Source organism: Eschscholzia californica, unplaced genomic scaffold (assembly GCF_041429995.1).
Source record: "Eschscholzia californica isolate CP2 unplaced genomic scaffold, dmEscCali1.0.p SCAF_5, whole genome shotgun sequence".
NCBI classification, from domain to species: Eukaryota; Viridiplantae; Streptophyta; class Magnoliopsida; order Ranunculales; family Papaveraceae; genus Eschscholzia; species Eschscholzia californica.
In genome coordinates this window covers 53,322,388-53,339,099 of record NW_028238472.1, presented here as the reverse complement: position 1 = coordinate 53,339,099, position 16,712 = coordinate 53,322,388, and the positions used below count along the sequence as shown (strand labels likewise).

The following is a 16,712-nucleotide window of genomic DNA, read 5'->3' as shown; positions in this document are numbered from 1 at the left end:
GGTCGGTCCATCTGTAAATGGGGTGTTCACCTTTTGGGCTTAGCCACACAACAAGTAAGTTGTTGACCTTTTGGGCTTAGCCACGCAACAACGAGATCCCTTAGGCGGCTGTACAAGACATGGTAGTGGTATGCGACACAATCCTTTTTGCAGACTACTCAAACGCTACTTCATTTCAATTGGATTTTCTTAATCGAATTAAGGCCCACCTTACCGTATATAACAAGATATTAGCTCGGAGATCTAATTTCTTGATGGTGCTCGATCTCAAACATTTGCAAACAATATAAACTACACATAATATGTCTAAACTATGTGTAAACTTCACTTAACAAAATTTGATTATCAAATTTTTTTTCTTCGAAAAATGCTAAAGAACAAGAAAACTCAGGTAGACTCTAGATAGAATTCCTGTCGCTTGCCATAATTTGCTATTCTGATGTTTCTGATCCGTGCGAATTACGACAAACTGCATAGAAATTCTGGTTCTTGAGTATGGTTTTTCTTGTTGTACAAAGTTTCTCCAAATTTTGTTGGCATAGGGAGTGCTGGGCCATTTTTTACAATAAAAGGGTAATATGGTAAAAGGCTCTCATGGACTTCACTTCTTTGTTCTACTTTAGGGTTTTGAAGTTCTATAAAACGAATCGTTATGACAGTTAGGGTACTTCAGTTCTCATCCCTGTAAAATCACAAGGTAAAATGAAGCTGGAAACCCTAGTTTTTTCTTTCATTTTCTTTAGTAGTTATCTTTCCGTCCTGAGTTTGAATCTCACGTTATAATGTAATTTTTGATGTTGATTTCATAAATTTTGATCTTGAAATGTTGTTTATGATCTTGTTTAGGTAAAAATGACAACAGTTCCTGGATGTTTGATTTGGGAGATCATAAAGAGAAATAATGCCTTTTTATTGAAAGAGTTTGGAAATGGATCACAAAAAGTGCAGTTTTCAAAGGAAAACAACAACCTTTACAATATCAACTCTTTTAAACACTCAGGTATATACTTTAGTGTTCTATATCAATCTTTAAAGTTTCATCATATAGGGTTTATGAATTAGGATTGAGGGTTTAGCATTGATTTGCGTATACACTTTAATGTTCTATATCAATAAAGTTTCATCATTTTTAGGGTTTATGAATTAGGGGGTGAGGGTTTAGGGGTTGGTATTGGTTTGTGTATACACTTTAGTGTTCTATATTAATCTTTAAAGTTTCATCATTTAGGGTTTATGAATTAGGGGGTGAGGGTTTAGTATTGATTTGTGTATACACTTTAATGTTCTATATCAATCTTTGAAGTTTCATCATATAGGGTTTATGAATTAGGGGTGAGTGTTTAGGGTTTAGTATTGATTTGTGTATATACTTGTAATGTTAATATTAATCTTTGAAGTTTCATCATTTAGGGTTAAGGGTTTAGAGTTTATTGTGTATTGATTTGTTTTCATTTGGTGCATTCTAGGGTTAGCAAACAAGAAGACTGTCTCGGTTCAACCCGCAGGCAAGGATCTAGGTGTTGTGCTTGCCACAACAAAGACGAAAAAGCAGAATCGACCAGCAAATTTACTTCAAAAGTCAGTCATGACTAAGGATTTCAGACGAATGGCCAAAGCTGTTGAAAATCAGGTAACTTGAGAGCTCAATTTCTTGTTGCAATTTACTAATTGAAACACAAAATTTGTGGAATTGTAAAGAACAACACGAAAACTATGAAATTTGCCCGATTTAGCTGAGCGAATAACAATTTAATATGGATGGTTTGAGCTTATGCAGTTTTTATGCACTTCTGCTTATTTCTCTATCACATTGGTTGGATAAATCCTTTTAAAAATTGTATTTTTTTTCAGAGTTTCGAAAATAAACTTTGAAGCTCTCTCCTTTAGGTTTTCAAAGCAGTGATGAACAGCTAACATATAAGAAGAACCCATGTAGGAAGTGGGATCTTCTGTGAAATGTATTTACGCTTGGCTTCTGAGCTTGTTTCTTCTCTAATTTGAATAATTTTCTGTTCCCATTTTCATTGTTGATATACTCTATAAACTCGTGTGCAAACTATTTTATAGTGTTAAAGCAGTGATGACCAGCTAACATATAAGAAGAACCCATGTAGGAAGTGGGATCTTCCATGAAATGTTCTTACGCTTGGCTTCTGAGCGTCTATATGTAAATGTTATAGTAAATTAGTAATTAGACTGTGTTATTGCATATTGTTTTATATGCTCTAAGATTTATCGCATGCAAATAATTTCGAAGATTGAAGGCAGTGATGAGCAGCTAACATGTAAGAAGAACCCATGTAGGAAGTGGGTTCTTCTATGAAATGTTTTTACGCTTGGCTTCTGAGCTTGTATCTGTACTTCGTACTGAGGGTTGATCTTGAAATTAGTAATTAGACTGTGTTATTGCATATTGTTTTATATGCTCTAAGATTTATCGCATGCAAATAATTTCGAAGATTGAAGGCAGTGATGAGCAGCTAACATGTAAGAAGAACCCATGTAGGAAGTGGGTTCTTCTATGAAATGTTTTTACGCTTGGCTTCTGAGCTTGTATGTGTACTTCGTACTGAGGGTTGATCTTGAAATACTTACTTAGGATTAGGGTATGTCGTGTTTGTATTCTATGTTACAAAGATTTGGTTTTGTGTAAGGTGTACCCTTGGGGGTTAGGGTTTCTAGTTTTGAAGCAGTGATGAGCAGCTAACATATAAGAAGAACTCATGTAGGAAGTGAGATCTTCCATGAAATTGACTTACGCTTGGCTTCTGAGCTTCTCTTTGTTCGTTTATTTTTTTTAGTTTGTTGTCGTTTTCATTAGCTGAGTTGACTGTGTTCTTGCATTCTTTTGTCTGAATTGACTGATTGTTTCAAAATGTTGATCGTGTACTGTATGAATTCCAATTATGATTATTCTCTAGAACTTTTTGATGGATAGAATAGTAACATTTTTCATTCGGTTATCTATCATCAACACATGATAGATTCTATAAATCTTATTTATTTTCATTTTTGAAACCGTAAATTTCTCGATTAAATGTTTCAGGTAGCTAGCAATTATTACAGACGGGATTTGAAATATGCAGCTCTTGCAAGGTTGAGTGCTGTTCACAGAAGTCTTAGGGTTGCTAAGTCAGGTGTTAAGAAGAAGACCAGGCAAGCTGTAAAGGTTCAATGGTAGGCGAAAAACCTAGAGACATACACAACCCACCTACAAAGTTGCAACTTTTGGTCTGAACATTTGTTTGTTTGAAGAGAGAAGTCCTGTTGGCTTTTGAGTATTGAATCAAAAAATAGTGTTAACTTAGTTTTGACCTAGCAATCTAGCATTTTCGTGCTGCTTTTCTTAACAACACTTCAAGTTTTCATATTTGAAGCCAGGAACAATTTGTTAAAGATTTTAATGGATGAGAAGATTATTTTGGATCATATCTAAATGAATTGCTCAAATTTTTTTATGGGAGATTTTGTATATTATCATGGACCTTACATAATGAGCTATAAAGTTATGATTGAATGAAATTTACTTTGCCCTAAGAGATGTATTTTTCAGCTAGGATTTTAGTGGTGAGGTAGATGTAGCATTTTTCTGACTACATATTAATATAGTCATTTGTTTTTTGAATTGTTCGTGTGCCTAGGCCCTTGACCTCTAGGTGGAAGATTATACTTCTTACCACTCAAACCAAGTGTTGTTGGCTTGTTTTTTGAATGTTTAAATTGCTTGGAATTGAAGGAACAAATATCTCATCAAAGTATTGTACAAGTCTCCAATCGAACTTTACGTGAATTTAATTGTCATTTTTAGACCTCTCTATTATGAGTGGTAGCAATCATTGTGTTTTACAAGTTGTATTGATTCCAACATCACAACTTACAAATATTGTAATTTGTGATACTTAAACCCTGATTCCAACCTCACAACTTATAAATATTGTAATTTGTAACACTTAAACCCTATATTGCTCGCGATAGTGAAAGAGCACGAGAGATTAGAAGGCAGTCTTACTAATTCCAACACTGCAACAACTACCGTCCTCTCTGTCTCCTCCCTCTCTTTCTCCTTTCTCTTCTTTCTCTCCTGTTGGTACCTCTTTGTCTCATGCAAAACCTTCATCGATGACAATGAAGGGTTCGACGTAAATATTTTAAACATAGGTCCTTAAAAATGAATATTTAAAATCTAAGGATTAAAAATGCTAAATAATAAACATTGATGTCTCTCTAAGGAATTGGTGTTTATGTAGCAAAAATAGATGTTCATATAACAATGACAAAATGAAATCAGGGTCCGTTTGATACGTGAGAAAACCTTGGGTAAGAAAATCAACCTTTTCTAGTGGGTAAGAAAATCAACATTTTCTTATGTAAATTGAATTTTGAAGTGTTTGATACGGTTGTAGGAAAATGGTAGGTGCCTTTAAAAATCGTTGACATTTCTTGTATTCACATGTTCATTGAGGGTGCCTTCAAAATTCGTGATGATATTCATCCTTAACAGGAAGCAATCTTAACTTTTCACCATAATATCATGGGTTGGTCAGGAACTCAATTCTCACTCACCATTGTTTAATTAAATTGAACCAAAAATCTTTTATTTGGTGGGATTCCAATACTTAGATCTATGATCTATTAAAGATAGATTATTGTAGTATGCATATTTTACTTGAATGCTTCCAAAAGAAATTGCTCCAAATAATTGTTATTGACTTCTGACTATCACTTAATTATTAGTAGACTACCCCGATAATTCGTTGTTCTTGTGAGTGTATGTGGAAGACTAGAAGTTTAATGAAAGACTCTTTCAACTACCTCGATAACCCGTTGTTCCAAAAGAAATTGCTCCAAATAATTGCTACAAATAATTGCTACAAATACTTCATCGAAAACTCGGTAAGCTTCTTCAATGACTCCGCATTTTGAGTACAATGAAATCAAAGAACTACCTACAAAGCTTGACGAATCAAAACTTGTTTTTAAGCATAACCCTTGTATTTGTTTGCCAAATTCTAGTGATGTAGAATTGCCGCAAACCCGAATAACACTCGAAAAGGTAAAATCATTAACCTCCAAATCCTCTAACAAAGCCTGTTTGAAAAGCCTTAGAGCTTCTTCATCTTCATCCATTTAAGCATACTCATATATCTTTCCACTCCAAGAAACTAACATTTTTATTAGGCATATTATCAAACATCTTGGGAGCTTTTTTTGTAACTCCACATTTAGCATACATATCAACCACTGAACTACCCACAAACACATCTGAATCAAAACCCATTTTGATGGCAAGAGAATGAATAGATTGTCCAATATCTGATCTAGACAAGATAGCACAGGATTTGGTTGCACTAGGAAATATATGATAGTCTGGTCTAATACCATATTCCAACATTTTCGAAAGAATTCAAGTGAGGATTAAGGGAGTTCATTTTGAGCAAAAGTAGAGATTATTGAACTCCAAGAAGTAGGAGATTTATATGAGATTTATATGGGGTTTCATTCGTTGTCATCTTACTGTTGTAATATTGGAACAGCAGGAAGAAGATCATCATCAAGTTGGTGATACTTCCCAATCTTCCAATTAATTCTCATTCTGACACTTTCACTAGGATTGGTTGAGAATTTGAAGCAACAGGAGATAACACTTTGATCCATTGAATCTTTTTCCTAATTGTGATTAAAAAAGGAAATGAGTAATTCGCCAACCTGATGTTCATCTTTCATTGTTGTTTGTTATGAAGATGAAGCTCCGAAAATTAGGGTATTTTCCAGTTCAAACAAGTTAGGATGAGGGTTTCTGCAGATTGGGATGAGGATTTGAACATATCGGGATTTAGGTTTTTTTTCTGGTTCAATCTCATCTACAAACTAGAAAGAGAAATCAATCATCAAAAAGAGAATGAGAGCGAGAGAGGTGATTGATCTGAGCGATTTCAATTGATCGGGATTTAGGGCTTCAAGACTTGCAATTTTAGAGAAAAGATGATCTGCCATTTTTCTAGTCCAGAGAGATGTTGCAAGAGAGAGATATAATCTAGTCGCCTGAGAGAGAAATCGTAGACAGAGATGAAGAGTTAGATCTTGTTCACCGTGGCAAAATGGAGCTTGAGTGTTCTTGGAGCCATGAGAGATGGAGCTTCGACCATGGAAATAGAGAGATGAGAGTTTTAGAGAGAAAGACGGAAGACTGGAAGAGGAGAGAGAGCGCGTTTTGGCAGAGGGTGGGAATTAGGTTTTCCCACCTTTTTTGTGGGCAAATAAAACTCCCTTTTTTCCCACTTTTTTTTCCATGAGAATTCGGTTTTCTTACTCATAAAGACCAATCAAACACCAGAAAACTGATTTTCTTAAGAAAATCAGTTTTCTTACCCACTTTTCTCACGTATCAAACGGACCCTCAGTTTTTTAGTGAAGAGAAAGAGGAAAGAAAACCGAATCACTCACTCTTCAGATTTACACTCTTCAACCAAGAACATAAGAGAGACAAAGGGAGAAGGAAAGGGTTGGAGAGAGAAAGGGTTAGAGAGAGAGAGGATGGATTTGTTGCCAGTGGAGACATCACAAATCGCTCAAAAACATGGTTTCAGATCACTGAAACTTGTTAATGTCGATATGAATGATGTTTTAGAGCAAAACCCAGTTGGAGTTGAATATGGTAAACTTGAAAATGGTCTTTCTTATTACGTTCGTTCCAATTCTAAACCTAAAATGCGAGCTGCTCTTGCTCTTGCTGTAAAAGTTGGGTAAGTATAAATTTCTCTTATCTATATTACTAGTCATTCTTAAATTGATTTTGATTGCTTTGTTTTATTTGATGATTTTAACATTACTGAATTTAAACAAGTAGTTGAGTACTAATTGCTATATCTATTGTTAAAATTTGATGGGGAGTTTCTGCTTTTGTCCCAAGTTACTTGCCTAGGTTTTTAATGATTCATGGGAATTTTCTTTTTCTGTAATTGATTTGCCCCAACATTTGAATTTGACTTGAAATTGGAGAATTTGGGTCTTAATTTGATTGGGCAAGTAAAAAATTTATTAGACTCTGATGTTATCTGGTAAACGGGTCGCTATTGTACGGGTACCTGTACGCAGCGATATGCTAGCATGTGTATTGAGTCCATTAGGAGTATACTTCTTCGATGCATTATTTTCTGTTGTGTGGGGATGGCAGAGTGTCTGGTAACACTGATTAGTGTATTAGACCAACATGACATACTTTGCTTGACATCAGCTTCTATGAAAATACCAACACGTACAAATCATATAGCTTTTCTAGTTGATTTCTTGCCAATACACCTATGGAGTTGTCTAAATTTTTGCTCATGTCAAGAAACAGATCTGAACACCCGAAATAATGATTAATGAACTTACTGCATACTACAATCAAGAAGAGAACAAATTTCACTGTCCAAGAAAGAGGTATAGGAATTTGGGCAGCTACTATTTCGCATGAATAGATCTTAGTACCTCTTATAAGAAGAGTACGGATGAAGGCAAGATCTACTTGTTCACCTGTGATTGATTTATATTATCCATTTAGGAATACTTTACTTGATTGGATTTCTAGAATGAAGCATATGTTGTTAACCCGCAAAATATTTAATATAACCATCCATTGTACATGTGCTCAATTATTTAACTTATTGAGAAATGAGCAATTAGTTCGTTTTTCTTATGGCGGCAGTTCAGTTGTGGAAGAGGAGGATGAGCGAGGTGTAGCTCACATAGTCGAGCATCTCGCTTTCAGTGCCACAAAAAAGTACACAAACCATGATATCGTTAAATTTCTCGAGAGCATAGGAGCGGAGTTTGGCGCTTGTCAGAATGCTTCAACTTCAGCAGATGAAACCATATATGAGTTGCTTGTTCCTATTGACAAACCAGAACTCTTATCTCAGGCCATATCTGTCTTGGCAGAGTTTAGCTCCGAGGTAGTCATAGCCGCATTTTCATCTTTTATAGCCTAAATGCTACTTAGATCATGAAATCAAATCCTTTTTGTTTGAATCTTTATGTAATATAGGTTCGGGTTTCAACCGAAGATTTGGAGAAAGAAAGAGGCGCTGTTCTAGAAGAATACCGAGGAAGCCGGAATGCTAATGGGCGCATGCAGGACGCGCACTGGATTTTAATGATGGAAGGCTCAAGGGTAGTGTGATTCTGAATTTTGTCATATGATAGTATTGGAAAATGATGAGCTAGACTTCCCAAATTAGAGTTCTCTAGGGTTGCAGAAACATAAGCTACATCACAAGGATAAAAGCAGGCTTACTACAAATACAGCTGGATTACATTAGGCTGGGTCAAATAAGATTTGAACTTAAATAATAACCTCTGAAAAATAAGGCTTGACGACCCACTGAAAGAACTGCTGACTTACAGCATGACTATCAACCTTTCTTACTTCCTTTCCAAGATTTAACCATCGTAGTCTAACTATTATGAGCGCAAAACTAGAATTGTGTTAACTGTTAAGTACCCTTAAACGTATTGAAGTTATGAGTCTTATGACATATCTGGCCTCCGTTCTTAAGGGTGCCATGTTTAACATGATATTATTTTGATGGTGTTTTACACATGATGTTGGCTGTCATTGGTATGCCCAAATCCAGTTATTTCTATATGTCATACACTGCTTACTAAATGATGTTTTAGTTTCTGACTTTCTTGAATGCAAATTTGCAGTCTAAGATTTTAGCAGACAAATAAATTTCTAGAAACTCAATTTTAATCATGAAACACATCTCTTGTTTGGTCGCTTTAATTTTTGTCCTTCACTTGCAGAGGCGGAGCCACTAGTGGGCTCCGCCGGGCTGCAGCCCGGGTCTAAATTTGGATAATTAAAGAACACCCTGAATCCATTCATTGAAGCTTTATGGATAGGTGGCAAAGAGATGGGAAGGATGCTGCTTAAACAGACACTTTATGTGTTCCAAACTTCCAATCCATCTCTTACCAGTTTTCCCCTTTGTGCCCAATTTAATCTGGCAAGGCCAGGTTTGGTTTTGTGCCAAAAGAAATTAAAGGACAAGTTGTGTTTGGTTTTTCCGATTTCCCAATTTTCTCTAATATCTTCTATATTTTTTCATTTCTTTTTATACAACAATTCTTAATAACCATAATTACAACTACTATCCAGTTTTTTTAATTGAAAAAAGAGACTATGAATTAAGCTAATATAAATGTAACTATCAAAGTAAATATAGCTCCAATGTTTTGACTATTGGATAGTAATTGAAAATTCAACTTTTTTAATCCTCAGCTTATAATTTGATATATTCTATGAACGAAAATAGTATTTACAATATAAATAACTTAATCTGTTATAAAACAGGTACGTGAATATATAGGTAATGAATTAAATGTACTAGATATGTAAGAGTAAAAAAACTCCTGCATTATTGATATTAGAAACTGTTTTTGTATTAGGTAGTTCTTATTTTCAGCCCGTCCCTGAGTTAATTTCTGGCTCCGCCTCTGTTCGCTTGTAATTAGTAAAATGTAGTTACTCGTTTGTTGAAATGACTGGATTTGCAGTATGCTGAGCGTCTACCAATTGGTCTAGAAAAGGTGATACGGACCGTTTCCTCTGATTCTGTTAGGCAGTTCTACCAGAAATGGTATCACTTACATAATATGGCAGTGGTTGCTGTTGGGGATTTTCCTGATACTCAGGTCAAATTCATTACATGTATCCTTTTTCTCTATTTACTCATTTGTGACTACTATGACATTCTAAAACAGATGGGTAACTTCATTTGTGCAGAGTGTGGTCGATCTGATAAAGATGCATTTTGGGTCCAAAGTTTCGTCCTCTGGCCCTCCACTTATTCCAGAATTTCTTGTCCCATCTCATGAAGATCCACGTTTCTCATGTTTTGTTGAATCGGAAGCTGGTGGTGTACGTATTCCGTGGATTATATTCTTATTCATTCATATTGGATTCATAGAATTTTGATATTTTTCTTCTTTTGGCTCTGAATCATAACAGTCTGCGGTTATGATCAGCTGTAAGATGCCAGTTGGTGAGCTAAAGACAGTGAAGGACTACAGAGACTCACTGGCAGAATCGATGTTCCATTGTGCTCTTAACCAGAGGTACTTTAAAATATCCAGGAGAAAAGATCCCCCATTTTTTTCCTGCTCCTCTACAGCAGATGCTCTGGTTCGTCCAATGAAAGCTTATATGATGACTGCAACTTGCAAAGAGAAGGGGACTATTGAAGCTTTGGAGTCAATGCTCATGGAGGTATATATGCCATCTGAGCTGAGAACTTGTTTTTATCTATTTAAACCGAACGGGGAAAGAATTTATAAAATAATGAAATTTAAATTTAAAAATAAATAAAAGGGAGTCATGCTTCTTCTTTTATCTGATTGCTGTCTTATTGCCAGATTGCCAGGATCCGCCTTCATGGATTTTCAGAGCGTGAAATATTAACAGTTAGAGCATTATTACTGTCAGAGATCGAGTCTGCATACTTAGAGCGTGATCAAATGCAGTCAACAAGCCTGCGCGATGAATATTTGCAAGTATTTCCAAATCATTTATTTCGTTTGTGAAATTTCATGATATTAGTTATTTTTCAAATGCATCAGTTGGCCAACTTTTTGGCCTCTGCGCAACCATGGTCTGCTTCCGGTCTCCATGCTTTTTTACTAGTTCCTTACTCTTATCACTTCTTCATGTACTGTTTATTTATCTTTCATAGTGATTTTGATTTTTGAAGAAGTTTATTGCAAAGCTAAATCGAATATACTTCGACCAAACCTAAAACATCTTAAATGGGTCTTCAATGCCTTCAATATATCCTTACCCTCAAACTCTTTGTGTGTCAACTTGTATGTGTATCTTTGGTTTTTTGTCAACCTACATTACTTAATCTGTTACAGACGCAGAATTGGGATTTACATTTGAACCATTTACATATTTTGAATATACTGTGAGATGATGAAGAAAAGATCCAGGCCATAATGTTGGTTGAGTTTTTTTACTTAAAATGTTATTCCTAAAGATGTGCAGACATGAACAATATTGGAATCTTGGAGGTCTTACAGAACTGTGATACTTCTACATGATGGTGTGGGGCTGTGGTTGCTCATCAATAAATTAAGGGGTTCTTCTCTAACCAGTTTCCTCAATAGAATAGAAAACTTGTGATAAAGACACCACGATTTCCACTGGCCTACTGTTTTAACCCTTTTATCAAAGGTTTTGAGATCCCTTGGATATATAGGCCTACTTCTGTCTGACACTCTGACCTGTTAATGCATCAACACCAAGAACACCTTATGGATTATTTATGACCCAGAATTCTGTATTAAGAAGTTTAGTTAGATTCATATGCAGATTGAACTGTGAATATATTGATAACATTCCCATCCTTCTCATTTTGTGAAGTGTTCAGATCACTCTTGATCATTCTAATTTTTTTTCATTTGATTTCGCAGCATTTTCTCCATCACGAACCTGTTGTTGGGATTGAGTTTGAGGCAAAACTGCAGAAGACTCTTTTACCTCGTGAGTTTGATCTTTCTACTTCGATATAACTTTTTATTATTGTCTATAAAAAGAATTATTTTTTGTATTATAATCATAATTAGCTAGCATTAGAAGTTTCTTATGAACCCGTGTTTATATAATAATTTGTCTGTATATTACAGAAATTTCGGCTGCTGAGGTATCTAAGTATGCTGAAAACTATCGCACGTCGTGCAGCTGCGTCATTAAGGCAGCTGAACCCCGACCACATGCAACAATAGATGATCTGAGAAGTTCTCTTCTGAAGGTCAACACTCTTGAGGAAGAAAGACACATTTCTCCGTGGGACGATGAACACATTCCCGAAGAGATCGTCAGCAGAATCCCAGATCCCGGGTGAGTTTTGATTTATTTAGAGTCTTCATGTGGTGCTGTATATTTTCCTTTTGAAGATAATGCCCTAATCATGTCGTTTTAAGCTACATGTTCCATCTGTCTAGAAAAGCACTTTGGCGGTTTGGCTTGAAAACCACTCATAGTATAGTGTTCTAAATGATATAAGCGTCTCCCCGTACATTGTTTTTATTCTGAATTCCATTTGATGTTGGTGATGTTCTAATTCCGTAATCTGAAGCCTTGTATTTGTATAATATATTGCCTAAATTTTTGAAAAAGTTTGTTTCAGGACCGTGGTGAAAGAGATAGAGTTTCCAAGTATTGGAGCCACCGAATTAGTTCTATCAAATGGCATGAGAGTGTGCTACAAGCGTACAAACTTCTTTGATGATCAGGTACTTGACCAATTCCATTATCCTGAATGATGTAATCTTTGTGAAGTGATTATTCATGCATTTGGTTTCAGTGGTACTTTTCTTTAGCCTCAGCTGTTTTTTGGAGGAGATATATTGGTGAATACTTTTTCTCGAAATCATAGCAAATGTTACTAAGTAAGAGATAACACATGCTAATAAGAAGTGAAAAAACACAATTCAGGTGCCAAATCGTAGCACATGTTTTAAAAAGCAGCCAATAGTCAACATGATTTGCCATAAAATACCAATCTTTATTGAGCAATAACTGCATATCTTCTGACAAATGATCTAGATGTAAGAAATCAACATCCTTCTCATGTTCTAAGGTTTAGTTAAATTATGTAAGACTCTTATATATATCCTTCTTTTTTCTGATTCTGAATTCATGTCCTTGCCAAAGAGCATGGGGTAGATTAAGGTATTGAATATTTTCTCAGAGATTCTCCTATATTACTTATTCTTAGTTTGTTTCCGGCAGGTTCTTTTTACTGGGTTCACATATGGGGGTCTATCTGAACTGCCAGAAAGCGAGTATTTTTCATGCTCAATGGGCTCAACCATTGCTGGAGAGATTGGTGTATTTGGTTACAAACCATCTGTTCTCATGGATATGCTCGCTGGAAAGAGAGCTGAAGTTGGTACTAAGATAGGAGCATATATGCGAACCTTTTCTGGTGATTGCTCGCCCTCTGACCTGGAGACCGCCTTGCAGGTTTGTTTGACTAGATGAACTAGTATCTTGTGTTCAGGTTCGCCGCTCTAATATACTATGCAAGTGAGTAAATATTCATTTTTAGTTTGCTCGTAGATGTTTATGCATATACAAAACTTTGTCGATCTTGTCCTGCTTTTTGTCAAATTTCCCAATTCTTAGTGCTATGAACTCCAAATGTTCATGTTGACTTGCAGTCCATGGTTGTCATTTTGAACTTTTTAATCCACCACCTCTGAGAGTAATACGAATGCTTCTATATTGCTTTTCATCTATTATTCATAAATCACTGTGAAGTTCTAGTTACCCGATCTGATTCAACGATGGTGATCTTATTATCTCATTGGCTACCTGCAGCTTGTGTATCAACTATTCACCACAAATGTAGTGCCAGGAGAAGAAGAAGTTGAAATAGTGATGGAAATGGCAAAAGAAGCAATTTATGCGCAAGAGAGAGATCCCTATACTGCATTTGCAAACCGTGTTCGAGAAGTCAACTATGGGAACTCCTATTTTTTCAGGGTATGATTGCTCTTCTCTCGAAAGAAATATCTCCTTTTATTTGACTTTTCCTTACTTATTTCAAGTGATACTTCTTCTGAAGCAGCCTATCAAAATTAATGATCTTAGAAAGGTCGATCCAAGAAAAGCTTGTGAATACTTCAATAGCTGTTTTAAGGACCCATCAACCTTTACCGTTGTGATCGCCGGGAATCTTGACCCTGGAATGGCACTTCCTCTAATTTTACAATATCTGGTAAGTAGTATAGTCTATATAAGTTGCATACTTGCATTTAACTCGAGTTATTGAGAAATCCATGTGACTTATTTGTTGCTTTTCGATGCAGGGTGGAATACCCAAGCCCACTGAACCACTTCTGCATTTCAACCGAGATGACTTAAAGGGCCTACCTTTCACTTTTCCTGCAACCATTATTCGGTACCCACGTTAATAATATTCACACTATTGCTAGGCATCAGATATCTTTGCAACTATTAACATTTCGAAAACGTGCTTATAGGGAAGTAGTTCGCAGCCCCATGGTGGAAGCTCAATGCTCTGTCCAACTAGCATTTCCTGTTGACTTGAAGAACGAATCTATGGTGCGTGGGAGTCGGACCCAATTACATACACAATTATGAAGAGATTTTACGATTCAGTTTTTGAAATGGGTATCACTAAATTACTTTCATTATCTGTCAACAACCTTTGGTTGGAGAGGCTACCAAGTTGGTTTCCACCCTCTAGGTCAAGGGCTCGAGACGCGTAGTCATACCCTTAAAGTATGCACCTTTCAAAAAAAGTAAATTACTTTCATAATCTTGCTGAACTCTTATTTTGTTGCATCTGCATGACCTCTCGATTGAAGATGAAAGAGATTCACTTTGTTGGGTTCCTAAGCAAACTTTTGGAAACAAAGATTATGCAAGTCCTTCGTTTCAAGCATGGACAGGTATTTCTTTATAAATGTTTTTTGTCAATTAGAAATGCTTATACTAATTCATAGTTAGCCTAATTTTTTCTTAATAAAATTCGACTATCAGATTTACTCTGTTGGTGTTGCTGTGTTCCTTGGTGGTAATAAACCGTCAAGGACTGGGGATGTACGTGGTGATATTAGTGTAAATTTTTCTTGTGATCCGGATATCGCATGGAAGCTGGTGAGTGTTCAAGAAAAAATCGATATTTGTTGCTTGCAATTATAATTCGAAGCAACTTCTACTCGGAACACCTCTGCACTTTTTTTTATTGCTCACGTCCTTTGCAGGTTGATCTGGTCTTGGATGAAATATTACGTCTTCAAGAGGAAGGCCCATCAGATCAAGATGTTTCAACTATCCTTGAAATTGAGCAACGTGCCCATGAAAACGGGTTGCAGGTAAATTCATGATCAAACAATTGTATCTCTTAGCACAAAATTACAGTGTTTGTTTAATATCTAAGTATCTAACTACTCGGAGAAGCTTCGATTACAATTCTGATTATTTTGTGATCTTGAAGGAAAACTACTACTGGCTGGATAGGATTCTTCGAAGCTATCAGTCACGAGTTTATTTTGGTGATGTTAGTGCTTCTTTTAAGGTCAGTGGTGCATGCTCTCTTCATTGGAATGTTTTTATTGATTTTCCAGGTTATTTATTTGTTTTCGTTTTTGAAATTGCAAATATCGTTAAAGGAACCAAAAGGATTCTTTAATGGGATTTTTTTCTGCTTTTTAAAAGAATAAGCGTGTTGACTTTCCTCCTTTCCTGTTTTCCTACTACAGATTCAAGATGATGGACGTGATGAAGTTAGACAATCATTGATACCTTCAACAGCGCAATCAGCTTTGCGACGAATACTACCTTTCCCTTGCAGAAAGCAATACAGTGTAGTGATTCTAATGCCACAATCCTCTTGCTTGAAGAAGCTCAAGTCTCTATACCGATCTACCATGAACTTATGTAGTCGAGAAACAAAGGTAAGTCATGAATATAAGATCATGTGCCCACAATCCACTAACACATGAAGGATTTCTATTTTTAATGGATCCTTTTCTCTACCATCCATTTTCGAATGGTGTCGCTATTTTTGTAGGAGAACTCATCATAGCAATTCTACTGAGCCCGATTCTTTGCCCCACTCAAGTTTGAGAACTGTGACTAACAATTTGAAAGATCATTTTTTTATGTACCTCAAGGAGGTAGTAACTCAAAACAAGATCACCTGGATCAACATTCAGTCCTAGGTCGAGCATAGAGTTCGGGCTCTATACTTTTTCCAACTCATAATGTTCTCAAAAGGCTGTTGTACTGTCAGTGTTGGATCGAATAGTTTGTTGTAATTTGCCCACTAGATCGGAAAACAACTGCAGAAAAAGAAACTTTGAATCGCAGTCCTTCTGACCCATATTGTGATCTTTAATTCTCCATAAACACTGTTATTTCTGTCTCATGTTCCGTTACATGGGCTGATTAAAGACACATAAAACATAAATTGGTATCTTCTGTCTGTTAGAATTTGAGCCCCCATTTCTTCATTTGGTTTCTTGCAGATTTTTGCAGCAGTTGCAATGGTTTTAGCTGTCAGCTTATGGAGACACTCAAGGAGTACTTTAAGATCTTAGTAGAAGTTATTTACAAGAATTAGAGAGAAACGACTGACTGAACACCGACGATCAATCAGCATAATCAATCGTCGAACCTCTCGTGTTTGCTCTCCGGGATCTAAAGATGAGAGTGGTTTCAATATTATTAGGTTTATATCATTTTGTGGTAACACACTTGTCATATTTCTTTTTGGTCATTTCACCTTAATCATAACAAATATGTTCATGAATTATGTGAAGTTCAATTGACAATTTTGATGTAGACACTGAAAGACAACTTCATGGATACTTTATATAAGAAATAAACCCAAAATATGTTGTTCGTTAGAAATTCTTTTTAGATAGTTGATCAGATGAGAGGGGTTAATGAGCTTTTTACTATGAATTTTTTTTTACTAGGTATAACTCGTGCCCTAATCTGCGCAGAAAATGTTGTCCGAACTATGTGTTGATGAACACAGCAAGCTTAATGTGGTAAGCCAACATAAATACACAAGTTTTGCAGGTAACAGTGTGTATGTCGGAGTGCGTCTAGCATAGACTAGAAACAACATATTATCGAAAACGACAAGTCTGTCGTTACTTCATTCACGATCTATTTATACTGAGCTTAA

The 16,712-nt window shown here is 35.8% G+C and overlaps 2 protein-coding genes and 5 non-coding genes across 7 annotated transcripts; all 7 read left to right on the top strand.

The window, feature by feature from the left end:
* The first annotated feature begins 507 nt into the window (after window positions 1-507).
* On the top strand, window positions 508-3,429 carry LOC147540629 (large ribosomal subunit protein eL28y-like). Its single transcript, XM_086643478.1, has 4 exons — window positions 508-697; window positions 847-1,000; window positions 1,467-1,630; window positions 3,047-3,429. Exons 2-4 carry the CDS (start codon window positions 853-855, stop codon window positions 3,179-3,181), a joined length of 447 nt encoding a protein of 148 aa, XP_086499604.1. The 5' UTR covers window positions 508-697; window positions 847-852; the 3' UTR covers window positions 3,182-3,429.
* Window positions 1,894-1,984, top strand: LOC147540634 (small nucleolar RNA R24). The gene has a single exon (XR_015226808.1). It is a non-coding gene; the product is annotated as a small nucleolar RNA R24 (small nucleolar RNA).
* LOC147540633 (small nucleolar RNA R24) lies at window positions 2,072-2,162 on the top strand. Its single transcript, XR_015226809.1, has one exon. It is a non-coding gene; the product is annotated as a small nucleolar RNA R24 (small nucleolar RNA).
* Window positions 2,262-2,352, top strand: LOC147540632 (small nucleolar RNA R24). The gene has a single exon (XR_015226805.1). It is a non-coding gene; the product is annotated as a small nucleolar RNA R24 (small nucleolar RNA).
* Window positions 2,464-2,554, top strand: LOC147540631 (small nucleolar RNA R24). Its single transcript, XR_015226804.1, has one exon. It is a non-coding gene; the product is annotated as a small nucleolar RNA R24 (small nucleolar RNA).
* LOC147540630 (small nucleolar RNA R24) lies at window positions 2,687-2,777 on the top strand. Its single transcript, XR_015226807.1, has one exon. It is a non-coding gene; the product is annotated as a small nucleolar RNA R24 (small nucleolar RNA).
* Window positions 3,430-4,226: 797 nt separating the features above from the next.
* On the top strand, window positions 4,227-16,429 carry LOC147540628 (Insulinase (Peptidase family M16) protein). The gene is made up of 22 exons (XM_086643488.1): window positions 4,227-4,289; window positions 6,402-6,743; window positions 7,688-7,934; window positions 8,027-8,152; window positions 9,541-9,678; window positions 9,770-9,904; window positions 9,995-10,252; window positions 10,399-10,536; window positions 11,455-11,524; window positions 11,668-11,881; window positions 12,171-12,276; window positions 12,776-13,009; window positions 13,367-13,531; window positions 13,617-13,766; window positions 13,858-13,949; window positions 14,032-14,113; window positions 14,380-14,463; window positions 14,555-14,671; window positions 14,779-14,889; window positions 15,012-15,092; window positions 15,277-15,471; window positions 16,045-16,429. Exons 1-22 carry the CDS (start codon window positions 4,279-4,281, stop codon window positions 16,114-16,116), a joined length of 3,168 nt encoding a protein of 1,055 aa, XP_086499614.1. The 5' UTR covers window positions 4,227-4,278; the 3' UTR covers window positions 16,117-16,429.
* Window positions 16,430-16,712: the final 283 nt, after the last annotated feature.